The sequence below is a fragment of the Narcine bancroftii genome, chromosome 9 (assembly GCF_036971445.1).
Source record: "Narcine bancroftii isolate sNarBan1 chromosome 9, sNarBan1.hap1, whole genome shotgun sequence".
Lineage (NCBI taxonomy): Eukaryota > Metazoa > Chordata > Chondrichthyes > Torpediniformes > Narcinidae > Narcine > Narcine bancroftii.
This window is the reverse complement of record NC_091477.1, coordinates 106,008,621-106,035,479: the sequence shown is the minus strand read 5'-3', so window position 1 is coordinate 106,035,479 and position 26,859 is coordinate 106,008,621. Positions and strand designations below refer to the sequence as shown.

Genomic DNA, 26,859 nt, shown 5'->3' with positions numbered 1-26,859 from the left:
TTAGAACATTGGATAATCTCCAAATTAAGGCAAGACATAATTTTACATAACCATTAAGCACGTGTGAGCGGAGCAGGATCCCTCCACCTAAGTAATATCGCACATCTTGCCATAATGAAAGTAAAAGATATTATTTATCGTTTAGTTGCCGTTCTCTCCAGTAGTGCCAAAAAGAGCATCTATAGGATTAGGCTCTGTTTAAGTCAAGAAAATTTGATGAAGTCTGAAAAACCTCTGTCTAGTATCTTCTAAGGTTCAGACATCCAAAACTTGAATTAATGTAGCATCCCCATTATTACATCTGTCACAATGAATCTCAATAATATTCAGATATGGAGCATTAGGAAACTCAGATAACTGAAAGTGAAAAACGTTTCTCATCTGCAAATACCTTTTTTTTTTAAAAAAATGAATTTGGATAAAGCAAATTTGCTTGCCAATTGTTCAAATGAAGTAAGACCACTAAAAATAAATAAATCTTTAAAACTTGTAATACCTATTCTATACCTGTCAAAGAAGTAAAATCATTTATAGAAGGTTGAAAATAGTACAGTAACTAGATAAAATACGACTGAAAAGAGGAAAAACTGCTTAAAAATATTTTCGGAACTGTAATCAGATTCTCACTATGTTTAATGACTGGATTATCAATTAACTTAAAGAAAAAGGTAGGGCATATCCAAGAAGAGCAGTAATGGAAAATTTTCATGCTAATTTATAACTCCAGACTGACTCCTGTTGGGCAATCCAGTAGATTATTGTAATATGTCCAAAATGTGATATTGTGTATGATAATTGTCCAATATTAAAATCTAAAATTGGGTAAAGCCAAACCTCCATTTCGTTTAGACTTTTGAAGGTGGATTTTATTTAAATGAGAACATTTATTCTTCATGCCTATAAAATAGAATCAAATGAATCAAAAACTTCTCAATGATAAATAGCAATAATCATAAATATCAAGGTGAAGCAGACAATGGCATGTATTAATGTACAGAGGGGCAATTATTCTTTGGTGATTCCATCTAAATGCATTCAACTATTGCACTTCTCTCCCACATTTCATGCATTGTCTTCAGGTGCAGAGTAAAATCTATCCAGCAGCCAAAGCCTTTACAATTGTTTTGTGCTAACATTCAGAGTTGAATTTTCTAAGTACATGCTTTCATTCTCAGAAAATTACAAAGAATGGCAAAAAAATTAGATAATTTGACATATTTTGTTCTTTCTGTTTCACTCTAAATTCTAGCCATCTCTCGGCGCAACTTCGCTTTGCCATTGGCTCGGTGGTTTCAAGATTGGATTCAAGTAAGTGCTGAGGGATAGTATATACATGTTAGATAAGCATATTAAAACTGTATCTATTTATTATTCCTAGACTCTATACAATATATTTGTACATCTCTTGAACACTCTATGTATAGCACCTTCAACCAACATGATCATTTTTTGACCAATACTTGTTTCTTATTCTGCATTTTCTTGGTTCCCAGCAGTTCAGATTTTTTTTCTGTTCTCTCAACCTCTTCTCCTTTCCTACAACTTAAAAAATATATGTGACTTATAAGTTCCTCCAACACTTTTATATATTGATTTGTTTTCTCCATTCTAATGAAATGTCAACAACCTGAAATATTATTTCTCTCTAATGCTTTCTCTTGACCTATGTTTTTGCATATGAGAACAACTTGAACTTTTTGTCCAGATGCTTGTGGAATGATTATTATTCTTCTTTCTTTCTTTGGCTTGGCTTCGCGGACGAAGATTTATGGAGGGGATTATTATTAGGCACTTAAAGAAGAACAAACTCTTCATTATGTAAAACTGGATTGGAAATCTCCTCATTATGACTTGATAGGCAACAACCCTGATCGCCAACCACGCCAATCATCTCTCCAAGCCTTTTCCAGTTCCCTCAGGCCTAAATCCATCACACGTCTCCTGATCTGTACGGATTTCCATGCACCCCTTCCACCTATCCAAGTCTTCTTTCCAAAATGCTCATCTTCCTTAAAAACCAGTTTCTCACTGTCTGCCTGACATTCAGTGGAGTAAAAGGAATTACAGTAACTTGAGAAAGGAATTGGTCCAAGTAGGTTGGAAGGAGGCACTGGTAGGAAAGACAGCAAATGAGCTATAGGTGGATTTTCTGCAAGAAATGGGGAAGGTGGAAGATAAATACATATCAAAGCAGGAAATATTTGAATGGAAAATTATTTCAACTGTGGCTAACAAGGGAAGTCAAAGGCAACATAAAAGCAAAAGACAGGCCATTTAGAGAAGCAAAAATTAGTGGGAAGATAGAGGATTGGGAAGGTTTTTTTTTAAACTTACAGAAGTTAACTAAAGAACCATATAAGGGGGTAAAGATGATGAAAGTAGACTAGCAAATAATATCAGAGGATACAAAAAGCTTCGTATATAAAGAATAAGAGAGAGGTGACAGTAGAGGAAGGAACACTAGAAAATTACACTGCAGAAATAATAATAATGGGAGACAGGAAATGGCAGAGGAACTGAATGAATATTCTGCATCAATCTTCACTATGGAAGTCACTAGCAGTGTTCCAAATGCCGTAGGGTATCAGGGAAGTGAATGCAGTTACTATTTCAAAGGAGAAGGCGCTCAGAAATTTGAATAGTCAAAGGGTGGATAAATCTCCCAGACCAGATGGATTGAACCCTTGGGTCCTGATAGAGGTAGTGGTAGAAATTGTGAACGTATTGGTAATGATCTTATGGGAATCAATAGATTCTGGCTTGGTCCTGGAGGACTGGAAAATTGCAAATGTCACCCCACTATTCAAGAAGAAATGAGGCAACATAAATGAAATTATAGGCTGGTTGGCCTGACATGAGTGGTTGGTAAGATGTTGGAGTCGATTGTAAAGGTTATGGAGCACTTGGAGGCATGTAACAGGATAGGCCAAAGGCTGCAACATTTCCTCAAGGGAAAATTGGCCACATGGTTGGTGTGCCAGTTAGTGCAATGCCTTTACAGTGCCAGCAATTAGGAGCAAGGTTGAAATCCTGCACTGTCTGTAAGGAGTTGTATGTTTTCCCTATGTCTGCATGGGTTTTTACCAGGAGCACCAGTTTCCTCCCACCCTTCGAAACATACCGCGGGGGGGGGGGGGGGGGGGGGGGGGGGGGGGGAGGTCATTAGGTGTAAATTGGGTGGCATGGACTCTTGGGCTGAAATGGCCTGTTACTGTGCTGTATGTCTAAATTTTTTGAAAAATTTAAAAACCTTTGAGGAAGTGACAAACAGGCTGCATTACAGAGATGCTGTGAATGTTGTGGATTTGAATTTTCAGAAGGTATTTGACAAGGTGCCACACATGAGGCTGCTTAACTGGTATAACAGGAAACATACTAGTGTGGGTAGGGTAGAGCATTGCCTGATTGACAGAAAGAAGAGTTGTAATACAAGGATCATATTCTGATTGGCTGCCAGTTGCTAGTGGTGTCCCAGAGGGTTGGTGTTGGGGCTGCTTCTTTTTGTATTTCATATGAATAATTTGGGTTCTGAAATGAACAGCTTTATGGCCAAGTTCCCGAATGATACGAAGGTAGGTGTAGGTAGTGTTAAGGAAACATGGAGGATATTAGGAGAACTTGCAGATTAGGAGATTGGGCAGAGAAGTGGCAAATTAAATACCATGCACTTTGATGGAAAAAATAAATGGACAGACTATTTTATAAATGGAGAGAAAATTGAAAATACCCAGGGGCAAAGGGACCTGGGAGTCCTCGTGCAGGATAACCTGAAGGTAAACTTGCATGTTGAGATACTGGTGAAGACGGCAAATACAATGCAACATTCATTTCAAGAAAAATAGAATTTAAGAGCAGGGATGTGATATTGAGGCTTTATAAGGCACTGGTGAGACCTCACTTGGAGTATTGTGAGCAATTTTGGGCTCCTCATTAAGAAAAGATGTGCTGCCATGGCAGAGGGTTCAAAGAAGGTTCACCAGGATGATTCTGGGAATGAAAGAATTATGTGAGGAGTGTTTAACAGCTTTTGGACTGTATTCATTGGAATTTAGGAGAATGAGGGGGGATTTCATTGAAACATTTTGAATGTTGAAAGGTATGGACAGAATTAACATGGTGGGAGAGTCTTGGACAAGAGGGTACAACTTCAGGATTGAAGGCATCAGCTTAGAACAGAAATGCATAGGAATTTCTTCAGGAAGAGGGTGGTAAATCTGTGGAATTTGTTATCATAGGTGGTTGTGGAGGCCAGGTCATTGGGTGTACTTATGACAAAAATTGATAGGTTTTTGACTAGCCAGAGCATCAAAGGTTATAGGAAGAAGGCCAGGCAGTGGGCTGAGTAAAAATGGATCCGCTCATGACTAAATGCCAGGGAAGACTTGATGGGCTGAGTAGCCCATTTCTGCTCCTCTATCTTGTGGCCCATTTGTGGTCTTAGCCTGAAATCTGACTGGCGTAACCCTGATCACAACTGTCTGTACACTACAGGTCCTGATCAGTCCGACAGTCAGAGATGCTCTCAGTTTTAACCCCTAGAGTCAATATTGGTCCCGGCCACGCATTTTTTTTTTATTGTTCAAGGTGTTCAACATATTCTAAACATTTGTAGAATTTTACTATTCAAAAATGTGTCTTTTTCAATTTTAACACAGGATATATAATTGACAAATATTTTCCAGAGCATACCTTTCAAAATGATGAATTGTCAGGTGAATCTGTTGTTCGAGAATTAAGTGAACTTTCTTCCTTATTTGTTGATCATCCAAATTCAGGTCCTTGGTGGTGACAATAAATCGCATGATAATTTTTTGTTGTGCTGCGCATAATGTAAAGAAGTAATTAATGACTGAAGTAAGTTGCAGTTAGAACATTCTTAAAGTACTATGTTCTGTGAATGTGGGAGATCCTATGGATATAGACAAGATGATCAAATGCTACAATACCCACTATCACCCCCCCCCCCCACCCTCCAGAACTATCAACCAAAGGAAAATTTCACATACATTGGCTATTATGACAACTCTAGTGGAAAGAAGAATTGTGATTCTTTTCTACTATGGTTGATGGATTTATTGTACAAACTGAACAAATGGCATTAGCTTTATTACCATTACTACAATTTTGTTGTGTGATGATATCAACTCTGTCTTGAACAGTGAGACCACGGTCCAGCCTTTCTGAATGTTTTTGGCATGAGCAAGTATCACCGAGTGAATCCCTTTCCCAATGCAATGGTTGAGTGACAATTTCGACAAAGATTAATGTGCTTTGATTTTTAAAATTAAATGTAGACATACTGGCTCTTTTGGCCCACGAGTCTATGATGCCCACTTTACGTCTAATTAACCTACACCCTCGGTAAATTTCTAACAGTGAGAGGAAACCAGAGCCCCAGGGAAAACACGCTGACGCGGGGAGAACATACAAACTCCTTACAGACAGCGCGGGATTAGAACTCCAGTCCCAATCGCTGGTGCTGTACAGGCGTTACACTAACTGCTGCACCAACCATGCCTCTCTGGTATCTTTGAGGAATAAAATATTTATTTTGATTTGTCAAGTCCTAAATTCCTCTATAAAAATATCAGTAATATATTCAACACTCATTTTTGTTACTTTTCTAAGTTATCACATAATTATGGAGAGTGTTGTGATGGTGGTTTGCAATAAATGGCTTTTTAAGGTGCAATAATAATGTTAATAGTCATTGGATCATTTGAAATTTGTCCATATATTTCATGAATCTCCACAGGCCCATAGCATAATATCTCTTTGTTTTATTTCTGGATACTTCTCTACATGACAAATTTAAAGTTTACTCTGAGAGCTCCCTCAGTCTAAGGTGTAAATACACATGTGAACATTTTTAGTTTGAACTCCAACGTGGCATTGTAAAATTAAATTTAAATACATTTGGAATGAAAAGATAATTTCAATAATATTGACAATAAAGCTGTCAGATTTTTAATAAACAGAACAACTTCACAACATTCCAGAAAAAATGAAGATCTGCTGCCCTTAATTAGTGTCTCTAAAACCCAAAAATGAGATTGACATGAAATGGTCCTGAGGATCAAATAGTTTTATCAAACTGTGACCAAAACTCTAAAATAGAAACATGGATTTTGTTGTCTCTACATCAGAAACCTAACATCATTTTGGGTATCTGATTTGGTACCGACAAGGACACAACCAGTTTACTACTTGAATCCTCCTTATTAACATGTGGGAGGTCATCCAAGTTGAGATATCTGAAAGGAACATTAACAAAATGTCCAACAGAAGCATATGACTCTGGTACTTTCCCTGGGGGTCTCCTGTGCAGCCAATTGCCTAATCAGGAATGACAGCATAGTAGAAAGCTCCCTCATTCTGAGGTACAATAACACATATGTACATATGGAATCAATATTGAGAACCACCTTGTGTTGAATCCTCCTGCCTTCATGGAGTCTGGAGGAATTAATCCAGGTAGTACTTGATGTTGACTTTAAACATTTCATGCCATTGTCAAACAGATATGAGGGAAAACTTCTACTGACTTCCACTTAAGCAGTACATCTTTGAACATGACTTGAAATCTGCACTGAGGGCACAGAGTACACTGGAGTTCTTCAATTATCATTGTTTAGAATTGCTCAGTAGCACACCCAGCCACCTATTTCTGAAAGGCAGAGTTGTCAGGCTGGAGCAAATGGCGAAAGAATCAAACAAAGGGGAAATGCTACTTTATTTTAACTAAATTACCAATAACTAATGTTTCTATTGTCAATAGTATTGAAGGATAGACCTAGAAGAGGTGAATTCCCAAATTCACAGAGAATAGCCAGCATCAATTATATGAAATCATTATCTTATTACTCCATAGTATCAACAAGTCATTCCATGACGATATTAGGGCTATTGTCCAGTATGATGGCAGATCATCAGAATCCATCATTATTCGTAATGCCTGAGAGCAAGTATAGAGGTGCAAAAGATCTTACTATGAGATATGCTCTTTGCCACTGAAGCTGCTATAACTTGGCACACCAAGTAGCAACTACAGACTCTCATGAACTGCTTCTCTAAGGCATCCAAGGACCGAAAGCCTAAAGAAAACAAATATCCTTGTGGGAGAATCAAACTCGCTACAAAGACCAAGACTGCTGTGCACAATGCATGTGTTATCAGCACCCTTGTGCATGGTAGCGAGACTTGAACCACCTACTCCAAGATGGAATGGAAACTCCACAGTTTTCAACTGTATAGCCTTTTCCCCATCCTCTGCATCACCTGGAAAGACAAAGTCCCAAATTCTGAGGTCCTCTCCCATGCTGGACTTCTCACAATGTTCACACTTTTAAGACAAACTTCATTGCATGAAGGATGGTAGATTGCCAAAGGACGTTCTCTGCGGAGAACTAGCAATAAGCAAAAGGAATGTTGGTAGACCCCAGCTTCACTTCAAGGAACTCTGCAAGCATGACATGACAGCTTTAAAATCAACACAGTGTGCTGGGAGGATACAGTAGATGACCACAGCAAATGGCAAGTTACTCTTCATCAACACCAAGAGCGAGGTGAAAGAGTGATCTTGAGTCATTTTGAGGAGCGAAGAGCACAGCGGACAGCAATTGAATGATGCCCTATATTTTCGGCAACTGTGACAGAACTTATGATTCAGGATCGGCCTCCATAGCCACAGTTGACGCTGCTAAACAAACCAGTGACTACCAGAGGAGTAATACCCATGGTCGATCACGACCAATGGAGGCAGAGACAGAGAGAGAAAACATCATGCTAAATGAAATAGATTCAGAAAATATGTCCTGATTTAAATATTAGCCACTATGGATGTATCAACAGCTGCCTGATTTATTGAACTACAACCCATATACCCGTAATCCAGCATATCCATGTCTTTTTTTTTAAACTTTCAAATCAGCCCTGGTTCAATGATGAGGACAAGAGAACATTTCAGGAACAGCACCTGGCCCACCCTGGTGAAACAACAACACGGAATTGTATGTACAGAAGCAACATGAATCAGATTATAATTAAGTTCGTCCATCCTGTAGGAAGTGGTGGAGGACAATTTAAAAATTAAAAGGAGGTTCCAGGTACAAACCTCCAAGAGCAACTAAATTGACAATGTAAGTTGTCAGTGTCACAAGAATGGAGGATTAAAAAGTAAAGATCACATCCAAGAAATGATACTGTGTTGATTTCACATATATTGTATCATGTCAGCCCAGGAGAAAGACATCAACTTCTGAATTATGCTTCATACATGTTCTGATTCCAGCAATTCCTGGCATTGATGAGCTTTGTACAATTACAACCACAATATCTGGATTATTGTTTTCATTGCAATCGAATACTAACTTTTGCCACAAAAATCTCTCATCTGATTGATAACCAAAATGAGTAAATTAAGAACTCAGTGTGGAAAATGATGCATGAATCCTAATATCCTCAGATGAAATGGTAATCTGCTTGACATTAGCTAATTTAAAGCTATTTATCACAGGTGGATGATTGTCTTGAATGATGTAAATGGGAAGTCAAATTCAGAATGTTTATATTTAAATGTTAAAGATATCCAACGATGCTGAGTATGTTACTTGCATAGTAAAACATTTCATTTGATAAGAATTATGCAAATAAACAGTAACATCACAAGATGAACTGTACAATTGAAGCTGAAGATCTAATGAAAGCTGCAAATCTGCAATAAAAATTTATAAATATATTGATGCAGACTTGTTCACAGTTTGATATGTCGGCCACACCTTCATCACTATTTGAAGAAGAAGGTCCAATCACTCCTTACTCAAACTGCTGGAAGACCTCAGCCAGTCAGACAGTATTTGAGGATGGAGAAACAGTTAACAATTTGCAACAATGACCTTTCCACAGGTTTAGAGATTTCGAAGCAGAATGGAGATGATTTAATTTTTAAATTTAATTTGGAGATACAACATGGTAACAGGCCCATCCGGCCTGTACTGTCCAAATACACCCATGTAGCCAATCAGCCTACCAACACCAAATGTCTTTGGAGCATGGGACAAAACAAGAGCACCAAAGGAAACCCATGTGGACCCCATACAAACTCCTTGCAATCAGTGCTGGATTGGAACCTCAGTCATTGTGCACTAATTGTGCTGCCCTTTCATAAGTTGAGACAGATTTGATGATAATGAGCAAGAGTTCAAACCATTAACATGTTCTGCAATTTCTACTCAGTTTTAGTGGCATTGATTGGTAACTGGAAGTAAACTAAAAAATTGATGACGTAGACAAGCATTTCATCCAATTCTGAAATGAAAAATACCCCAATTGCCCCAGAGAGTTAGGCTAACTGATTACACTGGACAACAATTTTCTTACAAAAGATTTGCTTCCTGAAAAAATAATTGGGGATTATGATACTTAACTTCAATCTGAACATAAGATAATTTCAGATTTTCTGTATCACGTAGGAAGTTGGAGAAATATTAAATTAACTTTTATTGAATTTTTCCTGTTTAATCACGTAATGACGCTGACACATTCTGTTCGTTCAACTGACCTAAAAATGTTTTGCTGCTGATTTTCAGTTGTACTCAGCATCTGATGCCGCTCATATCAGTGTCCAACAATAGTCGATTAGCATTGATAGATTCCAGTTGTCCTGATACCAATTTTCCATAGTCGCAATATCCTGGTGACATGTTTGTCACTGACTGCACCAAGATCAGCAGGGAAGTCCACGTACGAATGCAGTAAATGGATCTTGAAGTAGACTTACAATATGACAGAATATAACAAAAATAGGTTAAATTGGGGGAAAAAATGGTCTGTGCTAGGTACATTTGAAGGAGATTTTTGAGATCAGCAGCCCAAAATCCATAAAATTCACCCAAAAGTGTTCAAGAAGAAAAATCTTCATTGTCCAATGTTATTGAAGGGAACAAAAACTTGAAGACCACCAGATTGAACGGAACAATCAGAAATGCTATCATTCAATCATCAAATGCAGAGAATTTACATGTTTAAAAACTTCTTACCATCACAAGGTGAAGGATTTAATTGGAAGTTGGTACTGTAGCCTGTGTTACAAACACACACAAAGCCTCCAAATGTGTTGATGCATCTTTCTCGACAATTTGAGGTATTGGTTGAACATTCATCAATGTCTGGGGAAAATGGCCAATATTTAATTTTAGGTCATAAACTTGAACAATGTCCAATTTCACATTTTTAAATCATCGTCATGCTATTTTGTGTGTCACATTACTCATTCTGGTGAATAGAAATTTTATTGATTTTGTTTTCCTTCAAAGTACTTAGTCTGTATAACAGAACTTAATATTTCTCCCTAACATTGAATAACTGTAATAATTTTAATGACGCCTGCAATAAAATCAACTCTCTCATGGAAATTCACAAAAAATAAGAGTGAATCTCCTATCAATCATTATGTCAGATGAACTTTGCTGAGTGAAAATCTGAAGATTGTGTAGGACAAATAGTACCTATTTTCCTAGTAATTTTGATGCACCCCTGGATGTATTAAATAGGCACAGCAGTAAAATACCAACTACTCTTCCGGTCATTGGCTCCCAGTCACAAGAGACATAACTTCCCAACATGGTATTATGTATTTTCTACATTGAAAATGTACATTGAAATGAACTTGGGCCACTATGGCATGATATCCAGCAGTCACACGTCTAATGAGACCTATGCAGTGGCAGAAAGAAGGGAGAAACGAAGTGGGTAGAAACAGGAACTTATAAATTGGAGAGTAGAAGATAGATGGACCAACAGACTAGTTAGTGAAGAGCAAGATCATAGACAAGCAGATTGGATGGTGGGGGAGATAAAATCAAAGGTTATCATCTTGGCTGCAGCAGGAGGAAATAGGAGACTGTCATATTGAATAGTATGCCCAATGGAATGAGAGAACCAGATACAAAGGACAAGGAAGTATAGGCTATAAGTTTAGAGTAGGAAGCTGGTAATTTGGAGACAGATTGGAGACTTGGTGGGGGGTGGTTGATAGGAGATGTGATTTAGAATGGTGGGAGTTGGGAATGAATTGATGATTTATTGATTGCAAAATGATGTGCTAAAATTGTAGGTCAGGGGTATGAAAAGCAGTGAGGTAAGTGATCTATATCCAGGAAATTGGAAAGTGCTATGTGCTCTGGGAGGCCAGCAATTTAGGAAGCAGGCTTGGGTACTGAGAATTTAGTTGGCAATGTTGAAGATATGGGTGGAGAACATGGGGAAGATAAATGGGAACAAATCAGATGGTCAGAGCCATATCTGTGTCATGGTCAGGCTTGATAGTGCACCTGAAGGGGCATAGGGGAAATTATGACTGTGGGTCAGGTATCCAGAAGCAAGATCACAGCATGGCAAAATTGTGTGGCTGAAACAATCCAAATGGTGGCAATAAAATCCAAAGATAGAGTTGATTCACTTGGGAGCAATACCTGGCTGGCACTGAGTCAATAAAACTTGGCTCATTGCACCTGAAATAAATTTAATTTAAGTTTCCCTGATGTAATATAACGTGATCTTTGAGTGCTCAGTGGCATTATCCACTGCAGAATGGACATAAGGTGACTCAAGTACAAGGTGCCAATCAAGTTCCCAAAGTGGTAAAAATGACCCAGAAATAAACATGCTTCTTTTCTCCCCCAATAAAAAAATGAATTGCATAATTGTGAAAAAAATAATTATTCAAATGAGTTTCTCATCAATAGATTTGAAATCTTTATTTGCAGAGTATCTATGTGGTTGAAGTCTTACCACACTTGAAACCTTCCATTAGCGTGATGCAGATTTCATTGCAGTAAGCCACATCGGTTGTACATCTTGCAAAGTCTGGAGAGAAAAGGACAATTATTCTGTGGTGTGGCATAAGGCTATTTGCCTAGAAATTCTGGCACATTATCATTGATATTATTCTTTCCTATGTTGGCACATTCTTTCAAATTAAATCATGTGCTTGCCACAGATCTGGATGCATCATTTATTTTCATATTTCTGTGCGCTTTCAAAGGTAAATAAGAAGTTGTGTTTTCCTTTAAAATATAAAATTGCAATTAAATTACACACAAAAGTTATAAACCTTATTGATGTGGAAATAAAGTTTAGAACTGCAGACAGATGAGCTAAGTAGTAACATCTTCATGGTTTCAGTGTAATTTTCTTTTGCATTAACTTTTGTAAAATGGAAACACGTAGGTGCACAATGAGCAATTTATCAACCTTTCCCAAAGAGATTCTAGGTATACATTTGTATATAAGAATAGGGATAGAGTGGGGCTTCATGAGGGGAATTTTAAAGGGTAGTAATATCCAGGTGGTTAGGAAGCTGAAGAAAAAAATTCCCTTTATTGTCTTCTCGAGAGCCAACTAACACAACAGCGAGTTTCTATTTATTTCTATTCCTATTCATCATCCAGAATATTCACTGAATATAACTTTGTTCTTGATGAGAGGACAATATCAGGAAACTGTAGTAAGAGCTGTCAGCGCAGCTGTGTTTTTTAAAAAAATAAAAATAAACTGCAAATTGCAAATAATCCCCAGATTACGTGAGGGTTCTGTTCCTGAAAACTGTCCATAAACTGATTTCTCTGCAAGTCAGAAAAGTCTAACTTTATAGTAACCCATATCCTAACTCATTGTGTACCCAGTCATTAATGAATTGCTATAAACATTTTACTATTATTATAATCTTCAAAAATCCTTTAAACTGTATGAAAAAAGTTTGCTTGAAATTTTCAATCACTTATCTTCATACACAGTTAATAATGTGAGGAGGGCTTGTATTTTACAATTCTATTTAAATTGTTAAATATTGGTGCTTTAATACAAATTATACTGTAAATAAATACAAAAGGCATCTGGATGTGTTATATTCTGCTATGGCACTGTATCCAGTGAACATAGCTATTGATGGCATTGTCCGATACTCACCAAATCTTGACAATATCGAATTAACAGTCATTGTTGTAGAAGTAATGGATTTTTCTGTTCATGGTTGAGTAGAAATGCCAATAGCAATTGGTATTGTTGTACCCGTTGTTACTGAATTCAACAGTTGAAGTCGCTGTGACCATCTAATGTAACATCTGTAGTGCTAATGCTATTAAATATTGTCACTTCTGTGAAATTTCTACAGATCGTAAATAAAAAGAGCTTTTTGAATACCCCTTCAATTCTGGTACAATTTACATAGTTTCCAGTGTAAGCAGGGTGAGATAATGCAGCATATATTGACCAAATCTCACCAATTCCTAGAGTTGCGAATTCTCTTTCTGAGAGTTGAGGGGGAATGCCAGTAGCCGTTGGTGTCACTGAACTTGTGGCTCCTGAAGTGGACATGAAGATAGGTGTGGTAGTTATTGATTGTAGAAGTGTTGTAGATGTCTCAGCATTAGCACTCATTCCAGGAGCCATTGTTGTAGCTGCCAAAGGAACAAGGAACTTCAGTCATAAAACAGGTGTCCTTGAGAAATAATTTATTTGTTCTGTTTGACAGATACTGTGCAGCAATGAAAATAATAAAGAAAATAATTTGGATGACCCTGTATTTCTGTATGAACAATTTATGGTTAGTCCTATTTGTAGTGATTACAAGGCAGCACACTATCACACATAATCTTCTCAGAGGCTATACATTCAGCTATTGGGAGTAGGAGACTGCAGTTACCCAAGCATTACAGAAAATGGGATACTATCATTGATGCTATGATGAAGGTAATATTTTCTTGTGTTGAGAGGTAGATGGCAAAGGGAGGAATTTCACTGGTAGAGTCAACACAGCTAAAACCAGAATACAACGCTCAGCAACATCTGTTTTAAAGGCTGAGAATCAAAGTTTATTTAAAATTGCAGCAAACCCGATTACTGCATTTGCAGGAACATCCCAAAGGTAAGGAGTGGAGAAAGTGTGTTTACCGCTTGCTGCTGACATTGAGGTGAACGGTGTCATGGAGGTTGTAACTGGAATTGTATTTGTTGTCATTTGGTTGGAGCTTCCTGTGGATGTTGACTCTGTTGTACTGCTTGTGGCTGAAGAAGATACAAGGACAGAGCTGTAAACATTAATTATACACTTATAGGCAATGAGAGATCAGTAGGAGGTTCAGCAGGAGTGGTTACAGTAGATGTGACCTCCTAAGATAACATCTGTAAGTGTTAATGCTGTTGAATGTTGTCACTTCTGCTGTTTTCACTGATCATAAATCTTCTTTGACTTGTCTTCGCGGACAAAGATTTATGGAGGGGGTAAATGTCCACGTCAGCTGCAGGCTCGTTTGTGGCTGACAAGTCCGATGTGGGACAGGCAGACACGGTTGCAGGGGAAAATTGGTTGGTTGGGGTTGGGTGTTGGGTCATAAATATAACCTTAATAAATACCTCAATTCTGATATCATTTACAAGTTTTGCAGTGTAACCCGGACAAAATGACTGTTGATTTGCTGTTAATCAGAAAAGTTGACAGTTGCCAATTATTGAAGTGCAATACACAGAAGCGCTGGAGAAACCCAGCAGGTCATGTATCATCTATAAGAAGTAATGGGTAGGCGACACTTCAGGTCAGAATACTTTGGAGAACAGCAGGGAAGCAGTGAGGGAGACTCTTCAAGAACATAAATTTTCCCTTCTTTGCCCATGAATTTTTTTGATTTTTTTTATTTCAAATCCTGAGGCTTCTCTACCAAATATATTAACTTTATTTGCCCAATTTAGCCAGTTTTCAGGTTATACATTAAATCTGCATAAGAATGAACTATTACCCTTAAAGGGGTCTTTTTCAAGATATTCCAATTTCCCTTTTAAGATAGTGAAGGACCCATTTAGATATCTGGGAAATTACAGTTACTAGGTGTTATGAAAACTTATTGAAAGAAATTTTTTGGTATTATTTAATCAGACTAAAGAATTGTTATTGGGATGGTCATCCTTGTCTATTACACCGATTGGACATATCAATTTGATTAAAATGATAATTTTACCTAAATTTTTGTCTCTTTTTCAATCTTTACCATTTTTCATTCCGAAATCCTTTTTTTAATTCATTGGATTTCTTTGTATATATACCAAGTAAAACAACCTCATATAAATAAGACTGAAAGGAATCGGGGATTATCACTTCCAAATTTCAGATTTTATTATTGGGTGGTCAATATATGTGATTTACTCTTATTGTCACATTCTGATAAATTAGTCGACCACCCATCTTTGGTAGAAATGAAATTGAATTTTTCTAAAAGCTCATCTATGTTGGCAATTTTAGGTAAGTTTTTTTACCCTTTACCTTTTCTAAATTGACAGATACTCCGATAGAGACATAGGTTGAGAATATTGGCACAATTTAGGAAATTTTTGTTATATCATAGTTTTTTCCTTGCCACCTCTATTATAGATTATCATCTTTTTTAACCTTCTTTATTAGACATGGGTTTTAAGGAGTGGTACAGATTAGGTATTAAAAGTTTTTAAGGTCTTTTTATTTGAGATAATTTTGTTTCTTTTGAACAATTGACAGCAAAATTTTAACTTTCTAACACATTTTTTCAGATATTTTCAAATTAGACATTTTGCTCAGTCCAAACTTTCTAATTTATCTCAAATTCCCGAAGTAAATATTCTTGATTTACTTTTTGATTTGTAGTTTTTGGGTGGTGGATGAATATCAATTATTTATAATAACTTAATGGACTTGAGAACAGCCTCAGTGACTGGGATTACAAATGACTGGGAACGTGATTTGAATATATTATTTTCAGATGACACCATTTTTAATTTGATTAACGAGTCCTCATTTTTTGCACAACATTGTATGTTGCGATTTAAGGTGGTGCATAGAATACATCTGCCTAAAGTTATCTAATTTTTATTCTGATATTGATCCACTTGGTGATAAGTAAAAAAATCTTTGAAGCTTCATTGATTCTTATGTTTAGGGAGTGCCCTATTAGAAAAATTTGGGGAAAATATTTTCCAAACTTTATCAGTGATTCTTAAGATCAAATTACAAACATGCCCTTTAATTGTTTTTTTTCCTTGACTTCAACCCAATAGTGTATCTTAGCTTTTACCTTGTTGATAGCTAAAAGAACAATTCTGATGAAATGGAATGCTAACTCTTTGCCCACTCATCCTTGATTACATGATTTCATGTCTTACCTAATGTTGGAAAAAATTAGATATAATAGTAAAGATGTAAAGTTTGAATTTGATTAGATGTGGGGCCTATTCATGGATTGTAATCACAATTTGAAGATTGAAGGTGTACAGATGCTTCGGAGACTCCCTGTCTGGTATCTGAAAGTCGTTATTTGATTCACATCTATATAATTTATATAAGTTAACCTTGTTTAGAGGGAGGGTTGGATTATTCAGTGTTTATTTTTCTTTTTATTTGTAGAGATAAACTAGGTAAAGATGGGTTTAACTGTGTATCATTAATATTGATCATATCACAGAATAAGATGAAAATACCTGGGAAGTATAAAATCCCTTTTTTAATATAAGGGAATTTTAATTATCTCTTATTTATTTTCTATTCAACCTAATATTGGCCATATTATGAGGATAGGTTAACTCAATATAATCATAGGATTCGATGTTTTGAATGAAATGTTAAGTAAATAGTTATGGTTATTTTGATTTACAATTTTTGTGTGATATGTATATATGATGTGATTTATGTTATTAATAAGAAGACCATGTATAAAGGGATTTTTCTATTAAACTCAATAAAAGTATTTAAAAAGAGGGGAAAAAAAGAAAATGTTGGTAACTTGTTGAATTTTTCAAGCAGTTTTGCATATTCCACATCTGTTTCATATTCTCCAACGCTCACCAATTTCCAGACTTGAACTGATGGTGGTTTTTGCAGCTGTTGTGGATTCTCCTGTTGATGATTGAGTGGAGATGCCAGTAGCTGTCGGTGTCACTGTGTTTGTTGTTCCTGAAGTGGACGTGAAGATTGGTGTTGTGGTTGTTGATTGTAGATGTGTTGTAGATGTCTCAGAAGCAGAATTTATTCCAGGAACCATTTTTGTAGCTGCCAAAGGAACAGGTACTTCAGTCATGAAAAGGGAGACCTTGAGAAATGATCACTGATGTTGGCAAATAACCTAACAATGAGCAATAAAGCAAACAATTGTGATGAATGTCTTTCTGTATGAACACTTAAAAGTTGGACACATTTGTATTGATCAGAAGGATGTACATACTCAATCCTCTCAGAGTCAATACATGCAGCTATTGGTAGAGCAGCACACTGTCTCCACTGTTGGATCAGTGTGCAGACAGATAACCGAGCAATACAGAAAATTCACTCTGTGATGCTATCATTAATGCCATGATTGTGTTTGGAAAATGATGGCAAAGGGAGAAATTTCATTGTTAGGGTAAATGTATCAACGTGATAATCATGCCCAGAAATTCCTGCCAGGGAAGGGCTGAGTATCAATGTTCATTTAAAATTTATTGCAAACTATCTTCTGGTTACTGCATTCATGGAAGACCCCGCAGGTAAAGAATGAAGAAAATGTGCTTTCTACTTGCTCCTGACATTGAGGCAATGGGTGTTTTCGAGGTTGCAGCTGTAAATGTACTTGGTGTTGCTTGGTTGGAGCTTCCTGTGGATGTTAACTCTGTTGAGCTGCTTGTGGCTGAAGAAGATGTAAAGACAGAACTTTAAACGTTAATTATACACGTGTAGACTTTGAGAGATTGGTGGGAGGTGCTCCAGGTGTGGTTGCAGTTGATGAAGGTACTAATCCTGTTAAATGTTTGTTGAGTTTCTACTGATATAAATATAATGAGCATCTTTAAAACCTTTTCAATTCTGCTATCATTTACAAATGTGGCATTTCTTGTCCAACACTTACCAATTTCCAGAGTTGTGGAACTGATGGTTGTTGTTGCAGCTGTTGTGGATTCTCCTGTTAATTGAATGGAGATGCCAGTAGCTGTCGGTGTCACTGCGTTTGTTATTCCTGAAGTGGACATGAAGATTGGTGTTGTACTTGTTGATTGTGGATGTGGTGTAGATGTCCCAGTATTAGCACTTATTCCAGGAGCCATTTTTGTAGCTGCCAAAGGAACAGGGAAATTCAGTCAGAAAACTTGAGGGGGGGAGAGGGGACATGTGGGAAGGTAGAGGCGGGAAAGAGGATCTTGGGAAATAATCTATTTGCTCTGTTTGGCAATGACTCTATTACAATGATCAATAAAGCTATTGATCCACAATTGTTCGTTTTGGGGAATTTGGCTGCCATAAATGTTAACTTCCCCAAAATTAAATCCAAATTTATTAAAATTACTTTGTCAATAGCCAGGAATTGTAAAGCGGTATCATGGAAATTCGATTCCCTCTTACGTAGTGACCATTGGAATATGGAAATGCAAAGTTGTATACCCCGGAGAAAATTACTGTACTTATATTCATTTCTAAGATTATAACATATTAATAGATACTTGGCAGCATTAGTTGAATTATTTAAATGCTTGTGTAGTTTAATCTATTTATTAAATATTTTATTTAATTTTTACCCTGAACCCCTGACAGCGCCATTTTGGTCGTCTGCCCCGCTGCGTGGCTTACAAGCGGGGCCAATTCGCCTGCCTAGTGGTGAGCCGCCACACAGCCACCCCCCCCCCCAGAACCGGCGCCAATGTCCTTTATCGCCGGGCGGCCTTACTTCTTGGGCTGGGCTACGACAACGGGCTCGGTGGGATCGAGGTGCGCTGGCTTCAGCCTGTCTACGATAAACAGCTCCCACCTGCTGCCAATGTCCAGCATGAACGTAGAGCCGGAACGCTGTACAACCCTGTATGGCCCCTCGTACGGTCACTGCAGAGGTGCTGCGGTCAGGCCCCGCCAAACGAAAACTTGGTCCGCGGACAGCAGTTCGCCGGGAACGTGAGACAGGCGGGTGCCATGCCTGGGCGGCAGTGGGGCTTTGAACAAGTCCAAGCGTGCCCTAAGGTGAGGAAGTAGATCATGCGGTGACCACTGGGGATTGTGAGGTGCGTTGACGAACTCACCAGGTAGTGCCGGCGGCGCACCGTAGACCAACTCAGCTGATGACGCCTGCAGATCTTCCTTGCGAGTGGAGCGGATACCCAGGACCACCCAAGGTAGTTCGTCTGCCCATTCTGGACCGGTGAGGCGGGCCATAAGTGCTGACTTAAGGTGGTGGTGCAGACATTCGACCAGTCCATCAGCCTGCAGGTGATAGGCCATGGTGCGGTATAGCTGGATCCCCAACCTGTTGGCAAGCTGTGCCCAGAGCGCAGATGTGAACTGGGCACCCCAATTGCTGGTGAGGTGACCCGGGACGCCGAACTGGGTGACCCAATCGTGCAACAGTGCTGAGGAGCAGGAGGTGGTGGAGACATCTGGCATCGGGATCGCCTCGGGCCAGCGAGTGGTGCAGTCCACCATCATAAACAAGTAACGGTTGCCCTGGGAAATGGGTAAGGGCCCGACGATGTCCACGTGAATGTGGCTGAACCATTCCTGGATGTGCTCGAACTCCTGTACAGGTGCCCTGGTGTGCCTGTGCACCTTGGATGTCTGGCAATGGGTGCATGTTCTGGCCCAGCCCGCGATCTGCTTCCGCAGCCCATGCCATAAGAACCGTTCTGCCACCATCCGGACCGTGGACCTGATGGACGGATGTGAAAGGTCGTGGATGTGACGGAAGACCTGCCTGCACCACTGCTGGGAAACCACTGCTTGTGGAGTGCCCATGGAGATATCGCATAGGATGGTGCCTTCGCCACTCGGAGTCAGGAGGTCTCGGAACCGCAAGCCAGTGATGGCGGTCTTGAAGACCCTTGTCTCCTCATCAGACTTCTGGTCCCAGGTGAGCTGGTCGAAGTCAAGGCCGGGCGTCAGCACGCAGATGGCCATTTGTGAGAGTGTATCGGTAACCACATTGTCCTTCCCCGCCTTGTGCCAAATGTCAGTAGTAAACTCTGACATGAAGGAGAGGTGACACTCATTGTGGGCCGACCAGGGATCCTTTGCCATTGCGGGCACCTGGGTGAGGGTTTTGAGGTCGGTGAAGATGGTAAAAGTCCTCCCCTCCAAAAAATAGTGGGAATGCCACACTGCCAGGTACATGCCCAGTAACTCACGGTTGAAGGCACTATACTTGTATTCTGGTGGGCAGAGCAAGTGGCTGAAGAATGCCAGTGGCTTCCAATGTCCATTCACCTTCTGCTCCAGGATGGCACCGACTGCTGTGGCAGAGGCATTGACAGATGTAGGTCGATGTGCGGGTGGGTGAGCATGGTGGCCTTTGCGTGGGCGTCCTTGGTTGCCTCGAATGCGGTGCAGGCTTCTGGGTTCTAAGCGAGTGTTTTGTGCTTGGCTGCAATGAGGGCGAATAGCGGCTGCATGATGCATGCAGCTCCTGGGATGAAGCAGTTGTAAAGGTTGACCATACCCACGAACTCTTGTAGCCCCTTGAGGCTGTCCAGGAGTGGGAACTCCCTGATAACGGCGACCTTCGCAGCGGTGGGCATGGCTCCTTTGGCCATGATGGTATGGCCCAGGAACTGCATGGACTCTTTCCCGAACTGGCACTTGGCCGAGTTGATGGTAAGGCTGAAATCAGCCAGCCGGGAGAAAAGGACACATAGGTGGGCCCTGTGTTGCGCCTGGTCCTTGCTGGTGATGAGGATGTCGTCCAAATAAATAAAGACGAAATCCAAGTCCCTGCCCTCAGAGTCCATGAGGCACTGGAAGGTCTGAGCGGCGTCCTTGAGCCTGAACGGCATGCGCAGAAATTTGAACAAGCAAAAGAGGGTGACGATGGCCGTCTTGGGTATGTCCTCAGAGTGCAATGGGATCTGGTGATATCTGCGCATCAGGTTAACCTTTGAGAAAACCCTCACACCATCCAAGTTGGTCGTAAAGTCTTGGATGTGAGGGATGGGGAAACGGTCAGGAACTGTTGCCTCATTGAGCCATCGATCATCTCTGCAGGGATGCCACCACTGGAGGCTTTCAGGCCCAGGTTGAGCGGCGAGGCCCACGGGATGTCGGACCGCTGAATGATCCCCAGTTCCAACAGATGTGAAAACTTCTCCTTCGCCACCTGGAGCTTGTCAGGTGGAAGCCGGCATGCCTTGGCGTGAACCGGTGGGCTCTGGGTGGGGATGTGGTGGAACACCCTGTGGTGCGGCGAGGCAGCGGAGAACTGTGGCTTGAGAAGTGTCGGGAACTCATCCAGGATTCGCTGGAACTCTTTTCTGGGTGTGCCGATCGTGGCCATCTGCGGTTGCTCCGAGTGGGAGGCGAACGGCCTGGAAGGTTTGGGCGTCCACCAGAAGCCCATGTGCAAGGAGGAAGTCTGCACCCAGGATGGCAGTCAGGAGAGATGAGACAGTAAACCTCCACGCGAAATTTTGTTGGCCGATCTGGAAGTGGACTGTCTTGTCTCCATACATCTGGATTTCTGTTATGTTGGCCATACGAAGGGAAGGTCCACGAGGTCAGTTTCTGGACTCGACGGCCATGGCCGGGATGACGCTGATCTGGGCTCCAGTGTAAACAAGGAACTGCTGACTGCTGACTGAGTCCCGTAGGTAGAGGAGGCTGTGTCCTTGGCCACAGATTCCTTGGAATGAGCAGAGCTGATGATACTTCTGAGCCTTGGCTCCCCAGCGTTGGTGGTAGAAGCAGAGGCCTGGAGTGGATGCTGTGGCCTTGGTTATGCTCTTGGGGGCCCCTGCAGAGGCTGGATGCTCTACCGCAGCGCTAGGGGCGGGCTTGGCGTGGTCGTGCCCATGCCTCGTGACCTGCTGGACCGCTGAGTCCTCCGGGAATCATGCGACCCATAGCTCTTGGGCCTTCTGGGTGACCTTCCTCAGGTCTGTGAAGCTCTCCTGGACCAGCAGTGGCTGGATGTCCCTGGGCATATGGTCGAGGAAAATGCGCTCAAAGAGTGGGCAGTTGGTGGGCTCACCCATGAGCATCTTGTCCATCAGCTCTATTGGGGACCTGTCCCCCAGGGCAGTGAGATGCAGCATCCAAGTGGCATGCTATTGTTTGGATAGTCCGAGGGATCTGGTAAGCACTCGCTTGATGGTCTCGTATTTGTCTTCGGCGGGTGGGTGCTGAACGAGATGCAGCACTCGTCTAGCGGTGGCCTGGCCCAGGGCAGCGACCACATGGTAGAATTTGGTCGTGTCAGACGAAATCTGGAGGAGGTGAAACTGAGCCTCCGCGTGGCCGAACCAGGTCTCCGGCTCTTGAACCCAGAATTCAGGCAGTTTCACAGCTATAGCGCTGATCCCAGGCTCGCTCATGATGGATTCAAAGACGTTTGAACCAGTCGGGGTCACCAATTGTAGCGGCAGCTACAATGCTCCTGCAATAACACACGCAACCAGATGGGTTGAGCTCAGTGAGCAGACTAGTTTATTGCAGGCTGCTGAGCTATACTTATACTTCCCAGCCCGGACCTGGCTGAGAACCGCGCTGGAGGGCGTTGACGTCACCCAGGCGTCATGTGGTCTCCCAGCGCAGGCTTCTGAGCTCCGTGCTGAGAGGAAGGGAAAACCCCTGACGGTGCCATTTTGGCCAGCTGCCCCGCCGCATAGCTTACAAGCGGGGCCGGGTCGTCTGCCTAGTGGTGAGCCGCCACAATACCTTATTTAGTAATTTAATTTTTTTTTTCTTTTCCCCCCTTTGTCTAGTTTCTTTTTATGAAGGGGTTATTTCTAGACTTAATGTGCATTTTAAGGATATAATTTTTTTGAATATTTGCATATATTCATATATACATTCATTGAATCCTTATTGTGTATATTATTTCCTTAAAAATGAAATACAATATAATTTTTAAAAATGTGCCATAAAGCAAACAATTCTGATGAACAAGTCTCATCATGAATAATTTAGGGTTGGTCAGATTTGTAATGATTACAAGGCTGCAAATTATCACACATAATCCTCTCAGAAGCTACATGCAGTAATTTGTAGAGCAGGACACTGTGTCAATTAGTGCTTCAGTGCAGACACAGGTACTCGAGCATTACAGAAAATTCACTCTGGGATTCTATCATTAATGCTATGATGAAGGTGATATTTTCTTGTGTTGGGAGGGAGATGGCAAAGGGAGGAATTTCATTGGTAGGGTCAACACAGCTGCAACAATAATAATTATCCTTAGCAACATGGGGCAAGAAAAGGCTGAGAATCAAAGTTTAATTAAGATTGTTGCAAACTATCATCTGGTCACAGCATTTGCAGGAACATCCCACAGGTAAGGAGTGGAGAAAGTGTGCTTACCGCTTGCTGCAGACATTGAGGTGAACGGTGTCGTGGAGGTTGCAGCTGGAATTGTACTTGTTGATGTTTGGTTGGTACTTCCTGTGGATGTTGACTCCACTGGGCTGCTTGTCGCTGAAGAAGATGCAAGGACAGAGCTGTAAACTTTAATTGTACACTTGTAGACAATGAGACATCGATAGAAAAAAAGTAAATCACAAAACTGTGAAGACACTGTGGTTGAAGTAAAAAGCACACAATGCTGGAAAAGCTCAGAGGGCTAACGATGTCCTTTATGTAGCCCTTCATCAAAGTAGAAGAAAATGCCGGCAAGCATAAAAACAAAGGAATGCGGGGGAGTGGCAAAGCCAGGAGATGATAGGTGGAGAAAGGAGGGAGGGGACAGCAGCAATGAGGGGGAGGAGGGATGGCTGGATTGATGGAGGAACTGGAAAGACGGAAAGACAGGAAAAGAGGGAGGGGAAAGAAAAAGCAAGCAGTTTTAGAAGAAAGCAGTAAAGTCGATGTTAATGCCATCTGGCTGGAGAGTGCCCAGCCAGAATATAAGGTGGTGTTCCTCCAATCTGCAGGTGGTCAGGGTAGGATAGTACACAAGGCCATGCACAGACGTAAGCGCGAGAGAGTGACTTGGAATTGAACTGGTTGACCACTAGGAGGTCACTGCGGTTGCGGATAGAGAGGAGGTACTGAGCAATGTGATCTCCCAGTCTGTTTCCAGTCTCTCCCCTGTAGAGAAGGCCCCAGACTGGGTTGGGGGTGGAGGTGTGGGCCCAAGTGTTGCACCTCCTGTGACATAGGGGAGGGTACCAGGGATGCGATGGAGGGACGGGATGAGTGCATGAGGAAATCACAGAGGGAAATGTCACTGCAGGAGGCCAAGAAGGGAGGAGAGGGAAAAATGCATCTGATGATGGGATCCTGTAGTAAGTGCCAAAAATTCTGGCAGATACTATGTTGGATGCAGAGGCTGATGGGGTGCTAGGGAAGAGTGAGGGGGAATTCTATGTTTGTTGCATCTGGGGGCAGAGGGGGCCAGGGGAGATGAGTGGGAGGTGAAGGAGATCCGGTGAGGTCTGAGTTGCTAGTGGTGGTGGGGAAGTAAGATTTGTGTAAGAAGGCAAACATTTTGGAAGATCTGGACTGGAAGACCTCATCCTGGGAGCAGATGCAGCAGAGACAGAGAAATTGAGAGAAGGAGATGAAATCCTTGCAGGTAACTGGGTGTGAGGAGGTGTAGTCTAAGTAGTTGTGGGAGGAGGAGGGCTTGTAGTATAGGTCAGTGGCCAGCTGAACTTTTGAGATGGAGACAGAGAGATCCGGGGTGGGGAGAGTGTTTTCATAGATGAATGAGGTGAGTTTGAGATCAGGGTGGAAGTTGACCACGAAGCAGATGAAGTTAACAAGCTCATCATGGGTGCATGAGGCCCCCGTTCTCCCCCCCCCCCCCGCCGCCGATGTAGTTGTCGATATACCAGAGGAGAGGGGTCTTGCCTGTTTAGGCTCGCAGCATGGATTGCTCCACAAAGCCCACAAACAGGCAGGCTGAGACCCATGCGAGTCCCCATGGCTACTCCTTTGATTCGGAGGAAGTGGTATGAGTTAAAGGATTTAAAGGAGACAAGATATTGGTAGATGTACTCGGAGCAGTTGCAGTGGATGTGATTATCTCATATAATATCTGTAGGTGCTAATGCTGTTAAATGTTGTCACCTGCTATGCTTCTGCTGACCATAGATACCTGAATTCTGATATCATTTACAAATCTTTCTGTGTAACAGGGCAAAATATCTGTTGCATCTACAGTTAAATGGGAGAGTTTGCAGACACCATTATTAGAGTGCAATACACAGAAGTGCTGGAGAAACCCAGCAACATCTATAGGACATAAACATAAAGGGTAGGTGATGTTTCAGTTCAGAACACTTTGGAGAACAGCAGGGATTGCCTAAGGGAAGCACTGAAGGAGACTCTGAAAGAAAATGTTGGTAACTTGTTGAATTTTCCAAGCAGTTTTGCATATTCCACTTATCTGTTCAATATATTCGCCAACACTCACCAATTTCCAGACTTGGGGAACTAATGGTGTTTTTTTCGGATGTTGTGGATTCTCCTGTTGACGATTGAGTGGAGATGCCAGTAGCTGTCGGTGTCACTGTGTTTGTTGTTCCTGAAGTGGACGTGAAGATTGGTGCTGTGGTTGTTGATTGTGGATGTGGTGTAGATGTCCCATCATTAACACTTATTCCAGGAACCATTTTTGTAGCTGTCAAAGGAACAGGTACATTGGTCATGAAACTTGAGAAATGATCTCTTTGCTATTTGACAAATACTCTATAATGAAGCAATGAAGCAAACCATTCTAATGAATGAGTCTTACCATGAATAATTTAAGGTGGTCATATTTGTAATGATTACAAGGGCTCACATTATCACACATACTCAATCCTCTCAGAGGATCGACTTGCAGCTATTAATAGAGCAGGACACTGTCTGCATTTTTGCACCAGTGTGTACATAGATACCCAAACATTACAGAGGGATTCTATCATTAATGTTTTGATGGAGGTGATAATTTCTTGTGCTGGGAGGTAGATGGCAAAGGGAGGAATTTCATTGGTAGGGTCAACACAGCTATAACAATAATAATTACAGTCAGAAATGTGCCAGGGAACAGCTGAGAATCAAAGTTTATTTAAAATTATTGCAAACTATCACTTGGTCACTGCATTTGCAGGAACCCCGCTGGCAGGTAAGGAGTGAAGAAAATGCGCTTACTGTTTGCTGCTGTCAGTGAAGTGATTGGCGTCGTGGAGGTTGCAGCTGGAAATGTACTTGTTGTTTGGTTGGAGCTTCCCATGGATGTTGATTCTGCTGTGCTGCTTGTCACTGAAGATGTAAAGATAGAGCTTTAAACCTGAATTATGCTCGTGTAGAAAATGATGCATCAGTAAAAGGTGCGTCCAGAGCAGTTGCAGTAGATGTGACCATCTAATATATCAGTAGGTGCTAATGCTGTTAAATATTGCTTCTGCTATGTTTCTACTGACCATAAATATAATGAGCTTCATAAATACCTCAATTCTGATATAATTTTACCAGTTTTGCGGCGTGACCCAGGAGAAATAACTGCTGTGTCTGTGGTTAAACGGGAAAGCCTTCAGAAGCCATTGTTGGAGTGCAATATACAGAAGTGCTGGAGAAGCCCAGCAGCTCATTTAACATCTATAGCAGGGGCCCCCAAACATTTTAGTCCATTGACCCCTTCATGGAGCCTTTGATCCCTCATCGACTCCAGGCATCGGTGTTCTTTATATGTCAGGTGCGGGGGTGGTGGCGCTGTCTGGGGGGGTGACAGTGTTATCCGGGCGGGGGGGGGGTGGTGTTGACAGTCCTCCCGTTCACTCTCTACTTATTAGATGACCGAAGTCAAATAGTACATGGCAGCAACCAATGCCAGCTCTCACAAGAGGTTGGCCCTCCCTACCATGGATGCAATTTTCCATAGATACGCCCCGACTTTTGATCCAAAAAGTTCAGTT

General features: G+C 41.1%; 1 protein-coding gene and 1 long non-coding RNA gene across 2 annotated transcripts in view; one reads left to right on the top strand and one right to left on the bottom strand.

The window, feature by feature from the left end:
• Positions 1 to 587: 587 nt before the first annotated feature.
• LOC138743053 (uncharacterized) lies at positions 588 to 26,200 on the bottom strand. The gene is made up of 11 exons (XM_069897880.1): positions 26,096 to 26,200; positions 25,377 to 25,583; positions 23,321 to 23,434; positions 17,901 to 18,104; positions 16,865 to 17,068; positions 13,951 to 14,064; positions 13,281 to 13,457; positions 11,791 to 11,865; positions 10,038 to 10,166; positions 4,690 to 4,819; positions 588 to 1,315 (listed from the first exon to the last, which is right to left on the bottom strand). The coding sequence occupies exons 1-11, from the start codon at positions 26,175 to 26,177 to the stop codon at positions 1,246 to 1,248; spliced, it is 1,506 nt and encodes a 501-aa protein (XP_069753981.1). The 5' UTR covers positions 26,178 to 26,200; the 3' UTR covers positions 588 to 1,245.
• LOC138743054 (uncharacterized) overlaps positions 1,238 to 26,859 on the top strand; it is an 88,835-nt gene continuing 63,213 nt past the window's right edge. The window contains exon 1 of the long non-coding RNA XR_011344623.1: positions 1,238 to 1,308. This is a non-coding gene — a long non-coding RNA (uncharacterized lncRNA). The remainder of the gene's footprint in view (positions 1,309 to 26,859) is intronic.

Coding starts and splice junctions, on each gene's coding strand:
- LOC138743053 (XM_069897880.1), bottom strand. CDS start 26,177: ATGGGAAGCTCCAACCAAACAACAAGTACATTTCCAGCTGCAACCTCC. Junction 17,069..17,900: donor TTCCACAACTCTGGAAATTG/GTAAGTGTTGGA, acceptor TTCCTTTGGCAG/CTACAAAAATGGTTCCTGGA. Junction 13,458..13,950: donor CTCAATGTCAGCAGCAAGCG/GTAAACACACTT, acceptor TTCCTTTGGCAG/CTACAACAATGGCTCCTGGA.